Below are 18,200 nucleotides of genomic sequence, written 5' to 3'. Positions count from 1 at the left end.
ATAGTGAAATTAAACGCGAACGCGTGTGGTCGCGTATAGCGCTGGTCAACAATATATTATAATTCTACCAATTGGCCGAAAAATAAAAGACCAACGGACGTCCGGTAGGTAGGCGAGCTGGAAAGAGAGAATTTACAATCGACCCGGATGAATGCCGCACTGCGATATGCGCTGCTCAATGGGTCGTCGACCAATAAAAATTGACTGACGACAGCAAACAGGAAACAGGAGCCAACCGACCGCGACCCGCCCACGCTGCCGCGCCACCGGTTCGGCTCATTCAAACAGCAAAACGGATACGCATCTGTATTTGATCACCCTGAGAGGAGAACAACACACACACACACACACACACACACACACACACACACACACACACACACACACACACAGATAGAGCTAGAAATGAACAAATCATTCATTCATTAAACAGCAGCCGAGTTGAGATGAATGAATGGATGAATGGGCGTCGAAGAGACGACGACGACGACGACGTGTAGTAAAATTTGAAACGCTAATCACACGCAAACTCACTCATTCATTCATTCATTCATTCATTCATTGGTCAATTCGTCCATTGGTCGTTTAGATATATTCATTCATTCACCTGCTTCAATCGATACTATTACTCGTCGTCGAATTGTTGGTTAAGATAAAAAATTACGTACATCGAGTAGAAATTTGCATAAACAAAGTACAACAACAATACGAAGAATAAATACGAAGAAAAAATCATTTAAGAAAATCAACCGGCTAGAAAGGCGACCAGAAAACACAGACGCTCGCATTAGAAGCAGCAGAGGCGTTGATTATTATGTTTGCTTTTTCAAAAGCTGAATCTCACTCTGTCACCAAGGTCTGCTTTGGAGAAGCTAATTTATTTAATTCCACGTCGATTACCAAGCACCTGTCGACGTCGATCCGAACAGAGAAAACGCTTGAGCACATCCTTCTGGATCAGTTTGGCTTTTCTGAATGAATGCACACGCACACTCCTTGGCAAAGCACTTATGCAAAAAAACGAAACACCTGCCAAATGACAAGCAAGCTGGCCAACCGACCAAACGATGGATGGATATGTTCCAAACGGCGCACAAATGATGATGCTTCAAAACGACCAAACCCATTCAATCCTCCTCCCCAATCACCACCACCACCACCACAGCACATCAATTCACACGGATAAAATACACGCGCACGCACGCAGACAGACTCAATAAATAACACATCAAAATAAATTGCCAAGAAAAATTAAATGATGATGTTGCACAGATGGGATTGCCGGATGTCGGCCATCCAATGAAAACTGGTCCAATGTCCTGCTGACACTAACGCAGCCAAGCATCTCATCGCTTAATCCATTCATTTAATGCGACGTGTTTCGCGAGGTTGGTGGTGATGGTGGGGTGGGGGTGGTGCAAAGGAGGTAGGAAATTAATCAATACCTTCTCTCTCTCTCTCTCTCTCTCACACACACACACACACTCGTCATTCACAGATGAGTTTTTTTTTGCATTATCAACTAAAATTATGATGATGATAAATATTTTTAACTAAATGACAACAGAATTATTCCAAATTTGCCGTATATATATATATATATATATATATATATATATATGTGAAAATAGTTTAAATTGACTACCGTCGTCACCATTGTGAACAATCAACTATTGCTACTAAGCTTACTAGTAGTAAAGCGGCCGCAGCTTTCGTGCCTGCCAGTGCAGCGATAAATAAAGACAGTTGTTCGTGTTATTAAAAGCAGGTAAAATGAAAAAAAAAATTTCCCCCCACTCGGCCGGCACTACACAGTCGTCGATTAAAAATAACCACCAATAACAACGTAGCGGAGGAGTAGGAAGGCGTGGGCGGGGGTGTTGGCTTTACTAATTAATCCACACATGCAGATTAATGGGAAAGTTGAAAAAAAATTTAACATAAACAGACAATCAATTTATATATAGATATAGATATAGATATGTATGCTTTAATATTTTCACGAGTGAGTGGAGTGGAATTGTGTTAAAAATAATTATTGAAAAATAAGAAAATGAGAGATAAACTTTGAAGAATAAAAAAAATTACATCATATCCAAGTGAATGGTCGAAGAGCAGAAAAGAAATGATTTCAAAATTCCGACACAGTGGGAAACTTTCGGCAAGGTCATTAATACAGTATACATTATTATTTTTTAAAATGAAATATTAACAGAAATCATAATAAAATTGTGCAAGAAAAAACCTGCAAGAAGATTAGAAATGACACATAATAATGATGAATAGAAGTGGTAAGAGGAGAAGAGTTGGAAGACAAAAGAAAAGAATGAATGTGAGAGAGAAAAAAAGAATGATATGAAGAAGAATAAGAATTAGCACGGTCAGTGGCACAATTGGCTTGATCCACAGGAGGGCGAGGAGAGATATTTTGATCTCAGAGGGGTGCGGACACAGAGTAGTGACCGGCCGACCGCTGGTTGGTTGGTCGAGTGAGAGAAAATGGAAAAAGAAGACGTTGGAGAAAAATGAGTGGCTCAATTTTTGCTGCCGGCCCAACACAATACAATACACCGGAAGTGAACCGGCTTATGGAATGACAGCTATTCAGGTCAGCCAGTCTGCATGGCTGGCCGCTACCGGAAGTTGTGCAAAAGTCATGTTGTCCATGTGGCGGCTTGTTGCAACAGCAACACCAATAAACGATAATAACAATAAGGCGTTGGCACGTTTCCAAAAAATGCTGACAATTTATTCAAAAATTTCCCTATTCATGGACGTTGTGAAATAATGAAGAGAATGGGAGGAAATTATCAGAGAGGGAAAAAGAGAGAAAAAAAATTTCACCGACACGAACAACCCCAATTCAGAAATTATTATTATTTATCAGTTGAAAATATATTTCCATCCAAAAAATAAATAAATAAGAAAACAAATCACCGTAGTACACAATGAAGATGATCACCATCGTCTCTTCCTCCCAACTGAGCTTAAATTATATTTTACAAACGACCTCCAAAAAAAACAAAAAAACCGTTTTCAAAATTTGTTGCCTTCATCATTAATATGTTTTTTTTCTGTTCAAAAACCAACGAACAATATAAAACCTGCTTTCAAAATTTGTAACCTTTTCCTTCCTGTACACCAGAGGAGGTGGCATTGTTCGTTCAACGAATGGCCAAAAAAAAATTCCAATGACGGACACAACCTGCGGAAACAGTACGACACGAGACGTGTTCATTCATAATTTGTAAGTTTATTTTTGAAAAATTCCACAACGACCAATCAAAATGAATTGTTGAAATTAATTTTTAATTAACTCTCCTCCCGCTTATTGCTGCTGTACGCTGATGTCCTCGAGATGGAACAACACTCACACCAACCAACCAACCAACCAACCGACTAACAATTACTAAAATAACAGCAGCTTTTTCTTTTTTCTATTGAATTATTTTTTCATTAACGTTTACATGGAAAAGGAGGCGGAGATAATTTTTCATAAATTCAATAAAGAATAAAGAAACAAAACTTTTCCCCTTGGATCGAATAACTAAACGAGAGTTCACTGGGCACGTTGAAAATCACCACCTCGAACACAAATTGAAACTACTGTATACAAACGAACTTGGTGTGTACTGAGATAAAAATGCAAATATCAGAAATGGAAGAGTCAACAACGTACAGTATTAATCAGTTGTTTGTCGTTATAGTTGGGAAAAGGCAATTATGAAGAAAAAGATAACAAGAAGATATAACTCGTATTATTTAAATTAAAAGCATACTGTAGTTGTTGACAATTTGTTTTCCACTTGATATAGCTGAACAAAAATCACGAGTGAACAAAATTGAAAATTGTGTGCGCTATTTGTTTAGGATGCTACGCTTGATGAGACGTGGAATTTTGTGCAGGCGAAAGAAAGTTTCAAATTTGCATAAAGTTAATATTTTTTCTGAAAAAAAAGACAAAAATGTTGTTGTTGCTGATGCGCGCAAAGTGATGCGTCATTTATGCAAAACTTCAAAGCCGACCTGGTTAAGATAAAAAGCAGCAGCAGCAGCAGCAAAACGTGACGTCACTTGGAAGATTCTCTTCGCCGCCCCCATTTTGCAGAGCAAATGCAAATACAACCAAGATGGCCTCGAAAACAAAGCGTCAGCATGATAATAAATAATAACCAGAAAAAAACATCAACAAACAACATCAGTTAGTTGATTGGAATATTACAAGTTGAAACTTTTTGGAAATTTCATTTCAACAACAAATTTCATAATTTCTCATTTATGAAAATGAAAATATGAATCAGTCAATCTCAACGATGCTTCAAAAAAAATAAATATATATATTTCCTGAAGCCATTCACGGACAAGCTGAGAGTGTACTGTGGTGACGACGGTGATCGATCGTAGTCGTCAATGCCGCCGCAACTGCTCTATTATACGATGCAGCATTTTTCAAGCAAAAGTCAACCCTGGGGCTTTTCTCTAGTTCGCATGCCTGCTTGCTGCTGCTGTTGCTGTTGTTGTTAAGTACGCTGTTTCCCCTCCAATTCAACAAATTGCAACTGCGCACAACGTACTTACTCTACTTTCATGCACGACGACGACGACGATGATGATGATGCTGGTTAGTGAAAAATATTTAAAAAAAATAATAATTGGTGAAGAAATTTTGAATATACACACACACACACACACACACACAGCTCGTATAGATACATCGCGGTTGGTTGCTGCTGGCACGATTGTCATTTTTCAAAAGTTAATTAATAAGAAAATCGAACGAACAAAGAAAGAAATTTCAATACCGCCTTGAGAAAAATAGGTGTGCCCGGATATAATGACAGCGGTGAAATTATGATTTACGTAAATCCTACGCAAAACACAATGAATGAATGAATGAATGAATGAATGAATGAATGAAGGAATGAACGAATGCTTATTTCTCATATTACTTGTTACTATTCAAATGGAAAATAATGATATTTTTGAGCAGAAACAAAAAACACCTATCAATCAACATAATAAATTTTATAACCAATAAACCATTATTATAATACCAGAAATGATAAAATAATTATCGTGTAAAAAGAATGAACAGTAGCGTTGTGTTGTCAGTTAGTGTAGTGGAAGAAATATACGTTCGAGATTGTGCCCTTTAACATTCATTCACAAACGACATTCATTCAATTATCAATCGTAAATAGTGAATCGCTTGCCAGAGCGTTCGTTAATCAACTCTTCAAGCTTTCACACATTTTCAACACGAGAAATTCAATAAGAAAAATCGAAACGAACCCCAACCAACCAACCAACCAACCAAGCAACAATAATTATGACAAAATATGTAAATTAAAAAAAAACGCTTTTGAATAGGATAAATTTTATCCGCAAGAATTGAAATTTATTGAACCATTTGGAAAATTAAAAAGATCCACCACACGCAACAATACATACCATACATGTATGAATAAATAAATAAATAAAAAATGGGAATAAATCAGTGTAGTAAAGTGATTGATTGTAGTGGAAATGATTAAAATAGGCAAATTTTTCTTTTTAAACAATCTCATCAAGAAGAAACAACAACAACTTTCGTCATTCAACATGAACAATAAATGGAAGAATAACAAGATAAAAACAAAACACATAGCCAACCGTTTTTGAAAAGAATAGAAAAAAACGGGTGTGGGCGGCTGCTGCTAATGGGGCAGTGGAAAAAGCAGCAGTTTGTGCAGATAAGCTGCTTGAAATGAAAAAAAAAATTAACTTTTCCCACACTTCCGCTTGATTGATTGGAAAGAGCTCAGGCTTTGTTTTTTTCCTTTTTATTTAAATTAAACAGAAAAAAAAGAGGAAATTATAATGAAAAAAAAATACACATATATACCAGAGAAGATGCGCAAGATGCAAGAAATCGGAGCTTTTCGACTCGGAGCTTCAACAACACTTGCCAAAGGCAGAAAGAGGAATTTTCCCCATCGTATATTTTTTTTGACAACAATATTATCTATCAAACACTGTCGAATAGGAAAAAAAATGCTCAAATATTCCAATTTCAATCAATATGTCAATCACAGGTCAATTGAATTTCATTGACAAAACAGCTGCAAGCTCAATTTGACAATTTTAACCACCACCACCACCACCACCAATAACAACAACAACAACAACAGCAGCAGCAGCAGCATAGGAGAGAGAGAGAGGAGAAATGATAAAATCTCTGCTTTTAAGCGGAAAGTTGGGCAAGAAAAAGAGAAGCAAATTCTACACCTCATAACAAATTGAAAAATCTGCCAAACTTTTGCTTTACCCAATTTTTTTTAAAAAAAAACTCTTTTCCAAAAATGAACAAAAAACAAATCGATCAACAAATGATAAAATTCACATTCATCAAAAAATTTGCATAATGAAAATAGATCAGATCAAAAGTAAATTTTGATATTCCAATTGCTTATTGGATTGGAAAAAAAACAGCTTTGAAAAAACAACATTGGACATTATTCATATTAATCAGTTTTTTTCCCTTCAATTTGCATCCTATATACGACCAGTGGTGGGTAATTAATTGCTCGTGAAAACGACAGTGAAGAAATTTATTGTTGTGGAAATTAAAAATTGGAAAAAAATGCTATTCAAAATCGCACATATTGCTTTTTCAAAAGGCGAAAATCAAGAAAGAGATCAAAATGATATGATGGCACAGTTTTGATTGCCGGTCACCTCGAGACATTACTGCAGCTATAAAAATTTTGCCTGTCAAGCAGGCTGCATATACATATACATATATATATATATATATATAATGAATGATGATCAAGCAAGCTATTTGGTTATTATCTATTTTGACAAGGTCGAGTTTTAATTTTTTTTATGGGGGAATAACATTTCACAAGAACATTGCCGACGAATGATGATGATGATGATCCCCGGTGGAAAAATTTCAATTGGGAAACGACAATTTTGCAAAAATCAAAAAATAACAAACAAACAAACAAATATTGCCAAACAAACATATTATTAAAATGTTCCATTTCATCTCTTTTATGAAAATGAATCCCAAGTTGACAGAGAGCAGAGAGAAGAAGAATTTCTATTTAAATTCGACAAAATTTCTATTCTTCTTCACGCGTCAAATGTTTCCAGCAACACAGCGGGGCCTCTGTGCTCGGCTGGCTGGCTGGCAATGCCTGGCAGGCATTGCTGGTGATTTTTGTTCGACAATCGCTTTCCGTTGCCTACGGCTACCCCACCATCACCACCACCACCACTACTCTCAATGCCAAACAACTGTCATCACTGACAAAAAGTGGGGATTTATAAATAACGAGTGATGAATAATAATAATAATAAATAATTTTTCACTAGTTGCAATTTGGAAAATTTCAACTATTGCAAATTATGGATAATATTCGCCTGCAAGTGTGTGAAAGTGCTTTGACAATGTAATAATAACAAAGTCCGATGATTTGTTCCAGTTGACCTGAGCACGAATGAATAGAAGAAAAGTTTTTTACCTTGGAAAATGAAGACGTGGCAGTTTTCTTCTTGCAATCTTTTGTAGATTAAGGACGAGATTGACGAATCGCCGCCGTCGACCAGTACTACCGTATCACCGGAGTGGACGGCATCCATCAGCAGAGAAGTGGCGGCAACGGTGCCCCGTTGAAGACGCTTGTGAAGCAGCGTCGGCAGGACGAGATTCACCGAGCCGGCAATGTGCCGGCGTTGAAAGTCGTTCGGATGGCGCAGGTCAACAATTACTGACAATTTAGACTGGTCAGTGGACGGTTGTTGGTCACCACGAAGTACAGTAGCCAGCCACGGACTGGACACGAAACGCCTTTCCTCGACCATGGTCGTCAAATACAAGTGACCACGTCAACTATGCCGTCCCTGTTCAACAACAACAACAAGAATAAGAATATGCAGAAGAATCAAAGCCGACAACGCTTCTCAAACTATTTCAACGTGAAACAAATGAAGCCGAGGTAAGGACAAGCGACAGGCGCGCACCAAGCAGCGCAGCTGACAACAAAGCTAGCTGCCAATGAATGGGATTCGGAAAAGTGACACAAAACCATCGCCGCCGTTATTGGTCACGTGATCGGCGGTCTTGCACTTATTGCCAGTCGCCAATAAGCGCGCTGTCTGGTGACAATTGTAAAAATCTGGCCTTTATACTGATTTCGAGCCAGATAATTTACCAGCAAACCGAATCAACAAACCGACCAACAAACGTGTCACATAATATTAAAAGAAATGGATGTTGAAAAGAAGAAATGTGCCGCGCTTGGATTCGAATCTAATCACCATCTTTCACAATCGCATTAACCGAAACAAATTAAATGCTTATTTTATATATACAACAAATCACTTGATTACGACGAAAAAAAACAAAATTAGCTCTCATCTATTTTGAAAAAAACAAAAACAACAATTCAGCGTGATTCCAGCTTACCGGATAATTGTATTAAAATTTCAACAACAACTCCATTCCACCGAACACATTTGAAATTATTTCATTTTCAAAAATGGCAATTGTCGAAAACAACTCCATTCTACAGTAGGAAATAGGAGCGAGAGAAATTTACCGCGAAAATTTTGCCAAAGTTCAAATTCACAAAACCGGATTTGGAAGATTACAGAAAAAACACCGTTTTTTCACCATTCCTTTCTGCAAGGCAAGTTGCACTGACCTACATTCGAATATAATCATCATCAACTTCAAAGCCACATTTGAACTGCAATAATACAAAATGTTAATAAATATTTTAAATTCTCATTAAAATTGTCACTTTTAAATTACAGTATGAAAAAAAACTGAACAATTAATTAAATCTTTCTTTGATCGTCGTTCGTCCATTTCAAATTTCATTTTTTTTCTTGTTCAATTGAATGATAAAAACAGAAAAAATTTTTTATTTCTCTCAAATTTTCCATTTAATAAATTATAATAATAAAGCGTATAAACGTTCAAAAAAAATATTTTTTCTCTCAAGTCTGCTGACCTAATTTTCAAAAAATATGATAGTACGATTGTGGCCAAATGAGAAATAACCAAACGGCAGGGTGTGTTGTTGTTGTTGTGTTTTATATTCAGTGAACAAGTTTTCCAACTTTTTGTCGCTGATCAAAATTTGAATAATGCTGCTATTCAAACGTCGGTCTGGCGTGGCTTCTGGATGACAAAAATTCCAACGTGCAACGCTTTATTTCAATGACAACAATTTTTTCAAAAACAAACAACAATATTATTCACAAAGTGACACCACCAAATTCAACAGATCGACTAGGATCAGTAGGATAGAAAATTTGGCACCGACTCATCAAACGTTTCAATCCCTTAAATAAATATATACATATATATATATAATTTAAAACAAATTCACATTTCAATCATCATCATTTACTTGAATGTATTTCCGTTGGGTTTCGTCGTTCAAAACGTGAGCAACATTACGAACGTAAAGTTTCTCACTTCCTGGACGTTTGTGTATACCAGAAGCAGTAACGCCAACTGGCCAAGGAGCATTGCCTATTGCCATTTGCATATAATGGTTGTTCGCTTCGATATAATTGCGATTCAAAAGGCAAAGAGTTATGTTGACAAGATGTTCTCGAATGTCGCTAGCTACGGACTAAAATTCAAAACTGAAAATATTTTTTTCACCTAACATTTCACAAAATTTACATAAAATTTCAACTGCCTGAACAACGGTTGCAAATATTCCCTGGTTTGCGAGTGGGTCGAGGAGGCACGTTTTCCATTGGCGGTTCGTTTCTCTTCGTCCTTACGTGAATTTAACTCTACTGCCCACTTTTTCATTATAAACTAAATCTAATTATTCTGTTACAGTAAGATTTTTGAAAATTTTAAAACATTAATTTACACTAAAAAAATTATGCACCAATTCGCAGTCCAGTTGAACATTGCCTTTTTCCAATTTTTTAGACATTTCCTAAAATTAATTAAAAATTAGTACTTGAGTTTCAGATAACAGTAAAACTTGTATTATTAAAAAGTAAACTTTACCGTCAAATCAGACATGGTCATATCAATATCATCTTCGTAAACATCGACCTTCTCTTCACTTTTATTTGCTCGACTGAAATCTTCCAGGTATGATTTTTGATTACGCTCAAAATCTTCACTACACTTCTAAAAAGTATTTAGCTGTTTTTTGAAATGCTTCACATTTTTTCTTCATTTTAAATTTTAGTACCGTTTCAATGTCTTCATTTTCTAAACGACTGAGTCGCTTAATGACGTCAGCGTTGCTCTCGCCGAACATTCTGACGGGTTCGTTTCGTTCTCTCAATCGATGAACAGTCTGCAATACAGCCAACAAGCAATTCATTTGAATAAACTATCAAGGTAAGTTCTGTTACTTCGACAATTTTTGACAAATCGAAATCCACACCTTCTTCTTCACAACAATCATTTTTCGCATTATGTTGTCTCTAATGATAAATATTCATTCACAGAAGTGCATCGATTTTTATTCATCTCAGATTTTTTTATACATAGAATGTGAAAAATGTGAAAATATATGTAGTTATAGTTCATTAAAATTTAAGTTTCTAAGAAAAATTTATTTCAATCACAGCTAACAATTCTATTGGTTTTACAAACATGTAAGAGTAAAAAACTAATTTATTAGAACAAAAACTGCTGAACCTACATCAGCAGATGATCCTGATTCTTCTTCATCTTGCTTCAGTTCTGCACGTTTGGCAGTTACTTCACCGCGTCGGAAAAATTTCTTGCTAGGTTCCTAAGTGAAATAAATTATTTCCAAGACAAAAGTTATCAGTTGTTTTTTTCATTGAATATCATATATGTAGCATTTACATATTTTCGAAAAAATGGATAGTGGAAAAAAATTCCAACACATTAGGTAAAAAGATAATGCTAATTTGCTTTCAGTTGCTAACTGTCATTATTTAAGATCATTACTGAAATAACTTACCTTTTCCTTAAATGTTTTCAAGAAATTTCGTTTTCTTTCCAATTCAGCTTTCAGCGAATCCATTATTTGACCAGTAAATCACAACGTACAAACTTTCTTAAAAAGTGATGTCACTTGTATTATATTATTTTACAGTACTTTTTGACTTTCAAGTTTAAATTGTGCTTTTGAAGGACAGCTTCTACTGAACATTGATTGAGTTAAGCTTTTTTAGTGTGATTATTTGTTATTGAACATTATGAAGATGCATTATATGTACATACGTCTAAATCTATAGACATGCATGTAGAAATATCTCGGCTATTTTTCATTCATTGAATGTGCAAGTTTGTTTTTCCTGTTGAAAACAACATAATTAAGCGTTGATTGAAAGTGGAGAATTGATAAAGAAGTACAATCATTTTTGAATGGCATAATAATTTTTATTTTGAAGAATTGAGTAAAAGTTGCGACTGATTTCAATAGAAATTTAGTGCAATGCATTTTTAATTTCTTGAATACTTGTAAATTATTAGAAAGAATGAGTTTGAATAAAACCTTCCGGCAGATGAGCAATAAACTTCACTTGAAATTATTAATAAAGTTTAATTTGACGTCATTGAATTGAAATGCATTTCAGTGTAACATCAGAAAATGGAAATCACTACTTGTTGATTTTAATTGTGCATTGCTGCGTCTTTTTATTTTAATGTTGCATTTTTAAATGAAGTGAGATTTTTTGTTTAATCAAAATCTTCTTTTGTAAGTTATTTTGTTTCAAAATATTGTTAGCGTGCTGCATCGTGCGTGCTTGAAATCTTTATCGAAATAATGTATAATTGTGATGAGTTTTACTGTTTTATTCTTTTTTTGAATGAGAAATCTTTAATTTATTTAAATTTAATATATTTTTAATATTTTACTTTTGTATGTTTAATTAATGTTGATCTAGTTGTTTTTTACCATGGTGAAGCTGATTTATTTAATTATTGTTTCTCATTTCGATTGTTGATATTCACCAGAGAAATGTCTTGCAAAATGAAGTTCTTTTGAAAATCAGCTTTTCTATTATTTATTGTTATTGATGCCTAAAATTACACGATATTACAATATAGTTGCAGATAGTGCTTTCGGACGGCATGAATGCAGCAATGGTTTGAATTTACAAATTGAGAAACAAAATGTACGTCTGGAAAAGCAACAGTATAGTTTATGGATGGATGAATTTTTTTGTCGTTGCTTATTGTCAATAACAATGCTGTGGTGGTCGTGGATTGCAGGGCGACAGAATATACCAAAATTAAATTGACCGTTGTTTATGTGGAAAAAATCTTCAAAATACATCTGATCTATGGTCAATTGTGTATATATTGACAATAATGATTGTCAATTTGGCATCTTTAACGATCACGGCTAATTCACAAGGTTGAAAGCATGTGGAAGAATTTCTCCATCACAATGTGGACCAATGCTGAGCGTTATTTTGAAAAGCAGTGGAGAAAACGTTGTTCATGTATTCGAATCTGTATTCCAAGTCATCCCTCCCCCCCCCAATCGTACACTGCAGAGCGACTTTGCGCACTGAAATTTTGCGCTCAACAATGTGGTGAGTTGATATTTTTGTTCTTATTCAAAGTTGCTTTTGTTGAACTTTAACGTGGGTAAAATCTTTGCATATCTGAATGGTTGAACAAGCCTAACGCATACCGTAATATGACGCGCAGGGAATCAATTTACAGATAAATAATATAGATAAGTGAATTTTACAGGACTGTACTATCAAGTTGGATGAATTTGGTGAAAAGTATAAAATTGATTTTTTGGATGAACTTATAATTTTTTAAATTTCCAAAGTTGGCATTATCAATAAATAGAAAGTAGGATATTTATTTATGAAATTTAAATTTATTGGTGCTGCACAAAAGTGGTAGATTTTGAAAAGAATTTTCCAGTAACCTGATTAAATTTGCCTATCGAATGTATTAACGATGATGTTTTGCGTCACGTTGTTGCCTTTTACTTTAATATCAATGCAAAATTGCTGCATGATAAGCTGCGCCAGAGAAAACGTTGTTTAGGAAAAAGTAAATTTCAATTCACTAGGCGTGGGAAAGGTCAGCTTTGATCAAATTACGGATAAACGTGGTGTAACATTTTGTTGAAACTTGCGCAGATAATTTTTAAATTCATGCTATTTTGATAAATCTTCAATGCAAATGAAAAAAATAACTTATCTCGACTATAAATTGTTCATCCGAGCAGTATTTTTGCAGACTGTCGTCTGTTGGCTATTTTATTCGGTTATTTTCGTTCTTTTTTAATAATAACTTTTATTAAACTTATCTGGAGTTTTTGATTTAAAACAATCAAAATGTAGCGAAAGGCAAAATATTGGAAATGTCGCAACAGCAATATTCTTTAGCTTTTCTACTTTTCATATAATGCATTGTTCGTTTCTGTTTTATACATTTTGTAAAAGTGCATTTTGATCAGTCAATTTATTTATGTGTGATTTTGTTTTAAATAAGAAATTTTGCAACAGTCGTGTAAAATTTGTTCGATGTTTTGTTCTGCATGAAAATTAACAAGTTGCCATTTTCTGTTTCATTCCAACAACATTAATAGGTTGTAAGTGTAAATTGTCACGACCAAGCAGAGATACGCTGCACAAACATATATAGAGAGTGTATTATTATACGTGGGTGCATTTCCTGCTTTTTCGAACGTGCCGCCATTGTTGAGGCATTTGACAGCTTCAAGTCCTGCAACTGCGGCATGCAGCAAGAAGCTCTCTCTGAATGTCGAACAGCTGTGGACATTTATTGTTGTTGTGTTGTTTCTGTTGTTCATTTTTCTTCCGTCACTTCGCAACACCATTGAGAGAAAGCAACGGCTAACAACAATTAGAATTAGCAGCTAACTGAACTACTACATACGCGTACATCATCATCATTATATTAAAAAGGTGCCCGAATGCTTTTACACTGTCGTATTGATCATAACCATCGGTAGCGTTGACCAGGGACCAATTTGAAGTCAATTAACTGCCTTGTAGCCGATCAATTTTCTCTGAGCCTCGCTTCTTCTTCTTCTTTTTTTCCCAATACACATCTTTTGATGAAGCTTTGAAAATTTCATTTTTTTAGTTATTTTTCAAATTTATAAAATTATGCATTCGTTAATTTTAAATTTCATACTGTCTACCGGAAACGGACACTGCATTGTGAAAGTAGTGATTAATTTTGGGCCGCAACTGATGCGTTGGAATTTTATCATTGCCGGCACGCGTTTCAGTGACAAACGGCAACAATTGTGAACAAAGCGGCCCCTGCCAGGATCGCATAGGTACGTTGTGAATTTTGAAGAAAGAGCAAAAGTGCTACACGTTGAGGCTGATGAATGAGAAGCATGTCGAAGGGAAGAAAGGGAGGCTTAGAGGCGGAGGGGAGGGGGGCATCGGATAATAGAGTGAGAGAGAGAGAGAGAGAGAGAGAGAGAGCGTTTGAAGTGAAAAAGTGCTATTGGTCGGTTGGTTGGAGGCAAAGTTGCGGCACCGCCACCGTCTGGCGGCAACACAGCGTCGTCGCTCGCGCCTTTGAGCTTCCTTACTTAACCCGTATGCAGGCTTTTGCATTTTAGTCGGCCGGACTTGTAGAAATGAGAACCCCGCAGTTGGGTTCTTCTTTCTGCAACCTTCTGCTGTTCGTGATCACACTTTGCGTCGAGATGCGACGAGAAGCTGCGGGTGCGATATGCAATTTTGAATCACCCTGCCAGTGGAATTTCGAACCTCCCTCATCGGAAAACGGTTTTCGCATTGTATCCGGCACGGAAATATCCGGCCAATCTGGTGAGTGATTTTTACGGTAAATGCCATTCTTCATCTTTGTTTTTTGTCAACTCCAGGTCATTATGCTTATTTTGGCACGTCGAACAACGAAGAAACTGTGGCGAAAATTGTCAGTCCATTTTTCCAACATACCGCTACGCATTGCAAGTTGAAATTTCGCTACCGACTGCACGGCATGCCGAGAACAGAGCTGATCGTTGTGCTAGAAACTATGCCGGATCGGTTGAACACAACTCGACCACCGATGCAGTTGAAAATGTTTCCAGCGAAAATAGGTGTTGTTTCCAAGTGAGCTTTTTTGATAATTTTTTTCTTTTTTTATTTCAAATTCTCTACCGAATTTTAATAATCCATCGCATGCCGTGTTTTTGACAAGGGTACAGGAGGGGATGAAGGTACAGGACTTTTTTTTGTTGCAACAGAGTCAGATTCCAAAGGGCAGAGAATATGTCAGCATATTTTGTCTTTTCGAGGTGAACGGCTAATTAAAACGTGTACTCAGTGATGCTTATATTAACTACAAACTTCTGCATTGCATTGTTGCGTTGCGTTGCATTGAGGCACAACAATTGCTCTTTGACGTTGACAAAGGTTGATCTCGACTGGCAGATTGTGAATAGTGATGCGTTTTCTTCGTCGCATTTTTTCGACTATTACTCACAACAACTAACGGATGTATTTTATTTTTTTGAAAAAGAAATTTAGAAAACCAACAAAGAAGGGAGGGAAAAAGCAATTCTCGAAGAAAACTTTAAGAAAATTATACGCCCCAACATCCGATCCGAAAATAACACTTTATCACTTATGGCTGTGCTTCGTTGTTGTTGTTGTTGTTTTTCCATTCTTCCTTTCTTTCTTCTACATATATATATATATATATGATGGTTAATGTAGTTTGCAAAATTGATTGAGAAAATTTTGACCAAACATTTACTGATGGATTGAACTGTGGGGAATATGTGCTAGCCCATGTCTGGTGCCAATCGTTATTTGTCAGTGGGTAGACGACCATATATACCACAGAAATGACAATTTTTCCGTCATCACTTGTCCGTTTAACTTATCGTTTTTCAATCATCAACTTTGGATGCTGATTTTTCAATTTTTAATAAGCGTTTTCATTCAGAAAAAAAGAAGAAGCAATTACAATTTTTCGGTCTAACAATATCCTCGTTAGTTAATGGAGCATTGAAATTTTTTTCCATAATTAATTGCAATAATAACAGATGTGACTTAATTTCTCTTTTCGGTTTCTAAAAATTCAATATTCACTTCTATTAGAGCACTGTTTATTTCTTACTTTTTATTTTATTAATAAATATAAAAAGATTATATATATATACAAATTGTGGTCTGTTATTTTGTGCTATCCACAGAAAGGATGTTTGTTAAAGTGAATAAGAAAAAGTGACTTTTCGCTTGAGTCAAGTGTTGTTCAGGTTTGAATGTGAAGAAATGGTCAAATGCATTGCTAGTGTATTAGTGTCGAAAAAGCAGTTAGCTCTTGTTAGCTGCTTTTATGAGCTGAAAATTAGGTTGGCAGAAAAATTGAATTTCGGATAGTCGCAGTGATCATCGGGTCGATTGATTTGCACTGGTCGTTTTTGGAATGTGATTTTTGCCATTTTGAACACTTTTACTGCAATTGCAACTGAAAGTTGAAGAAGAAGAAGAAGAAAAGATTGAAAGTAATTTTATTCAGTAAAATGTGTTGGTTGTGAAAAGAGGGTTTGTAACAAGCAAGAGCAGCTTAATAATGTATAGAAAAGGAAAAAATGGCCAGTGAAATTGGACAGAATTTATTTCATTGATTTGCTGTTGTGATTTGTGAAAGTTGACCTGATCGTACGCTAACAGTAGTAGTAGTAGTATGCTTTATTGAATGTAATTTTAATCGTGTCATAGGACGAGGGAGAGCAGCTTAATCGTATGAGGCATTTTTTACTTGTTTCCATTCATAATTCTGTTGCATTTAATTTACTCGGCTTTTGCTTAGCAATCTATTCAATTTTAACAAAACTTTATACGTATTTTGAATTATACGCTGTTGATGATATGCTACGTTAGAAATGAGTGAATCGTTTGTTTGTTTGTTGGTTGAAAGAAGAAAATGTTGACAGATTTATGACTTTGAACGCTTTGCACTGTTGGCTTCATTTGCCAGAAATGCTTTATTGAAAAATAGGAGTGAAATTTTCTTTTTAATTGATCTTGTTTACCAATAAGAAAAAGTTGTAATTTTCATCTGTTGCACAACGCATTGAAATAATGAAGAATGGTTGTTGTTTGTTGAACAGATGTTGAATGAAGAGAATGAATTTTTTTATGGAACCAAACAAAAAAAGCATATACGCTTCTTCTTGTTCAGTTGAATAAATTAAAATTTAGCAGTTGGCGTATTCCGCTCATTCACGCTTGCCATTTTGGCAAATAAATTGACCGAGCTTTGCTTACTCTTGCTGGAATGGCAGATGTTTGGCGAAAAGTTACATTTCAAAGCCAGTCATCATCTTTTGCCCAGGCATTTATATGTTGATTAGCAGCGTCAGCTGGGCATATGATGCATTGGTTTCGATGATGTGATTTTTCATCTATATGTCTGCATCTTCAGAAAATCAAGTTCCCATTTCAGACAATTGACTAACGAAAGCTAATAATGATAATGTTGTTATCAGCTATCGTTCTGTTGACAAACATGCCACCAGTTTGAGGGGCCCAGCTGCAGATGGCTTTATCGTTGGGGTGGCTGGCTGTTTTAAATTTAAATAACTTTTAGTTCTTTCGTTTTTTTTTGAGCGTACACTGATTTCAGATGGTCAGAAGAGATGGTCAGCATAGGTCAATTTCCTTGGCCGATGCGAATTCGATTAGAAGCTTGGCTCAATAATAAAAGAACCTCAAATCCGACCGGCAACTATTCAGCCGACTGTATGATCGATCATATCCACTTGGTCGATTGTGAAGGTTGTTTGACCATTTTGAGAATTGTTTTCATTATTAATTAATTAATTAATTAATTATTCTTTTTAAAGAGGAATTGTATCATACCGATTCTTGCATGAGCAATCGAACGGAAAAGTATCGTTGTCCTTCAAATAAAGTTTGTATCGAATGGGATCAACTGTGCGACATGTCCCTGGATTGTTACGGCGGTGAAGATGAAGATGCTACACTGCACAATTGCTGTAATGAAAGCTTTCTTGCTTGCTTTGGCTATGTTTCACTTGTTCTATCTACTACAGCTCAAGTTCCAATGGGTGCCCGGTGCACATTCGAGAACGGCACCTGCGGTTGGGACTAGCGATGCTATTAGCGATTTCGTTGGGTCATTGCTAATGCTTCATCCCAAATCCCATTGACAAGAAAGTAGAATTGCCACAAATGTGTCGATCACACGCCTGAGA

At 35.7% G+C, this 18,200-nt stretch overlaps 6 protein-coding genes across 6 annotated transcripts; 3 read left to right on the top strand and 3 right to left on the bottom strand.

Moving 5' to 3' along the window:
• Nucleotides 1-877: 877 nt before the first annotated feature.
• Tsp_02992 (hypothetical protein) lies at nt 878-1,366 on the bottom strand. Its single transcript, XM_003379280.1, has 3 exons — nt 1,271-1,366; nt 1,030-1,212; nt 878-952 (listed from the first exon to the last, which is right to left on the bottom strand). Exons 1-3 carry the CDS (start codon nt 1,364-1,366, stop codon nt 878-880), a joined length of 354 nt encoding a protein of 117 aa, XP_003379328.1.
• Nucleotides 1,367-2,125: 759 nt separating this feature from the next.
• Nucleotides 2,126-2,788, top strand: Tsp_02991 (hypothetical protein). The gene is made up of 2 exons (XM_003379279.1): nt 2,126-2,166; nt 2,377-2,788. Exons 1-2 carry the CDS (start codon nt 2,126-2,128, stop codon nt 2,786-2,788), a joined length of 453 nt encoding a protein of 150 aa, XP_003379327.1.
• A 4,607-nt stretch (nt 2,789-7,395) lies between these two features.
• On the top strand, nt 7,396-7,870 carry Tsp_02990 (conserved hypothetical protein). The gene is made up of 3 exons (XM_003379278.1): nt 7,396-7,439; nt 7,559-7,746; nt 7,770-7,870. The coding sequence occupies exons 1-3, from the start codon at nt 7,396-7,398 to the stop codon at nt 7,868-7,870; spliced, it is 333 nt and encodes a 110-aa protein (XP_003379326.1).
• A 1,382-nt stretch (nt 7,871-9,252) lies between these two features.
• Nucleotides 9,253-11,030, bottom strand: Tsp_02989 (Pre-mRNA-splicing factor 18). The gene is made up of 9 exons (XM_003379277.1): nt 10,968-11,030; nt 10,668-10,772; nt 10,366-10,458; nt 10,221-10,328; nt 10,031-10,156; nt 9,888-9,956; nt 9,689-9,829; nt 9,408-9,635; nt 9,253-9,339 (listed from the first exon to the last, which is right to left on the bottom strand). Exons 1-9 carry the CDS (start codon nt 11,028-11,030, stop codon nt 9,253-9,255), a joined length of 1,020 nt encoding a protein of 339 aa, XP_003379325.1.
• A 3,925-nt stretch (nt 11,031-14,955) lies between these two features.
• On the bottom strand, nt 14,956-15,638 carry Tsp_02988 (hypothetical protein). Its single transcript, XM_003379276.1, has 3 exons — nt 15,563-15,638; nt 15,322-15,462; nt 14,956-15,089 (listed from the first exon to the last, which is right to left on the bottom strand). The coding sequence occupies exons 1-3, from the start codon at nt 15,636-15,638 to the stop codon at nt 14,956-14,958; spliced, it is 351 nt and encodes a 116-aa protein (XP_003379324.1).
• A 1,983-nt stretch (nt 15,639-17,621) lies between these two features.
• Nucleotides 17,622-18,121, top strand: Tsp_02987 (conserved hypothetical protein; the record flags this gene model as incomplete). Its single annotated transcript, XM_003379275.1, has 3 exons — nt 17,622-17,760; nt 17,829-18,013; nt 18,039-18,121. Coding segments are annotated over exons 1-3 (407 nt in total), but the record flags the coding sequence as incomplete, so codon positions are not given.
• Nucleotides 18,122-18,200: the final 79 nt, after the last annotated feature.

The sequence above is a fragment of the Trichinella spiralis genome (genome assembly GCF_000181795.1).
Source record: "Trichinella spiralis strain ISS 195 chromosome Unknown Scfld2, whole genome shotgun sequence".
Classification (NCBI taxonomy): domain Eukaryota; kingdom Metazoa; phylum Nematoda; class Enoplea; order Trichinellida; family Trichinellidae; genus Trichinella; species Trichinella spiralis.
The sequence above is the reverse complement of the archived record's forward strand: the minus strand, read 5'-3'. Positions and strand labels throughout refer to the sequence as shown.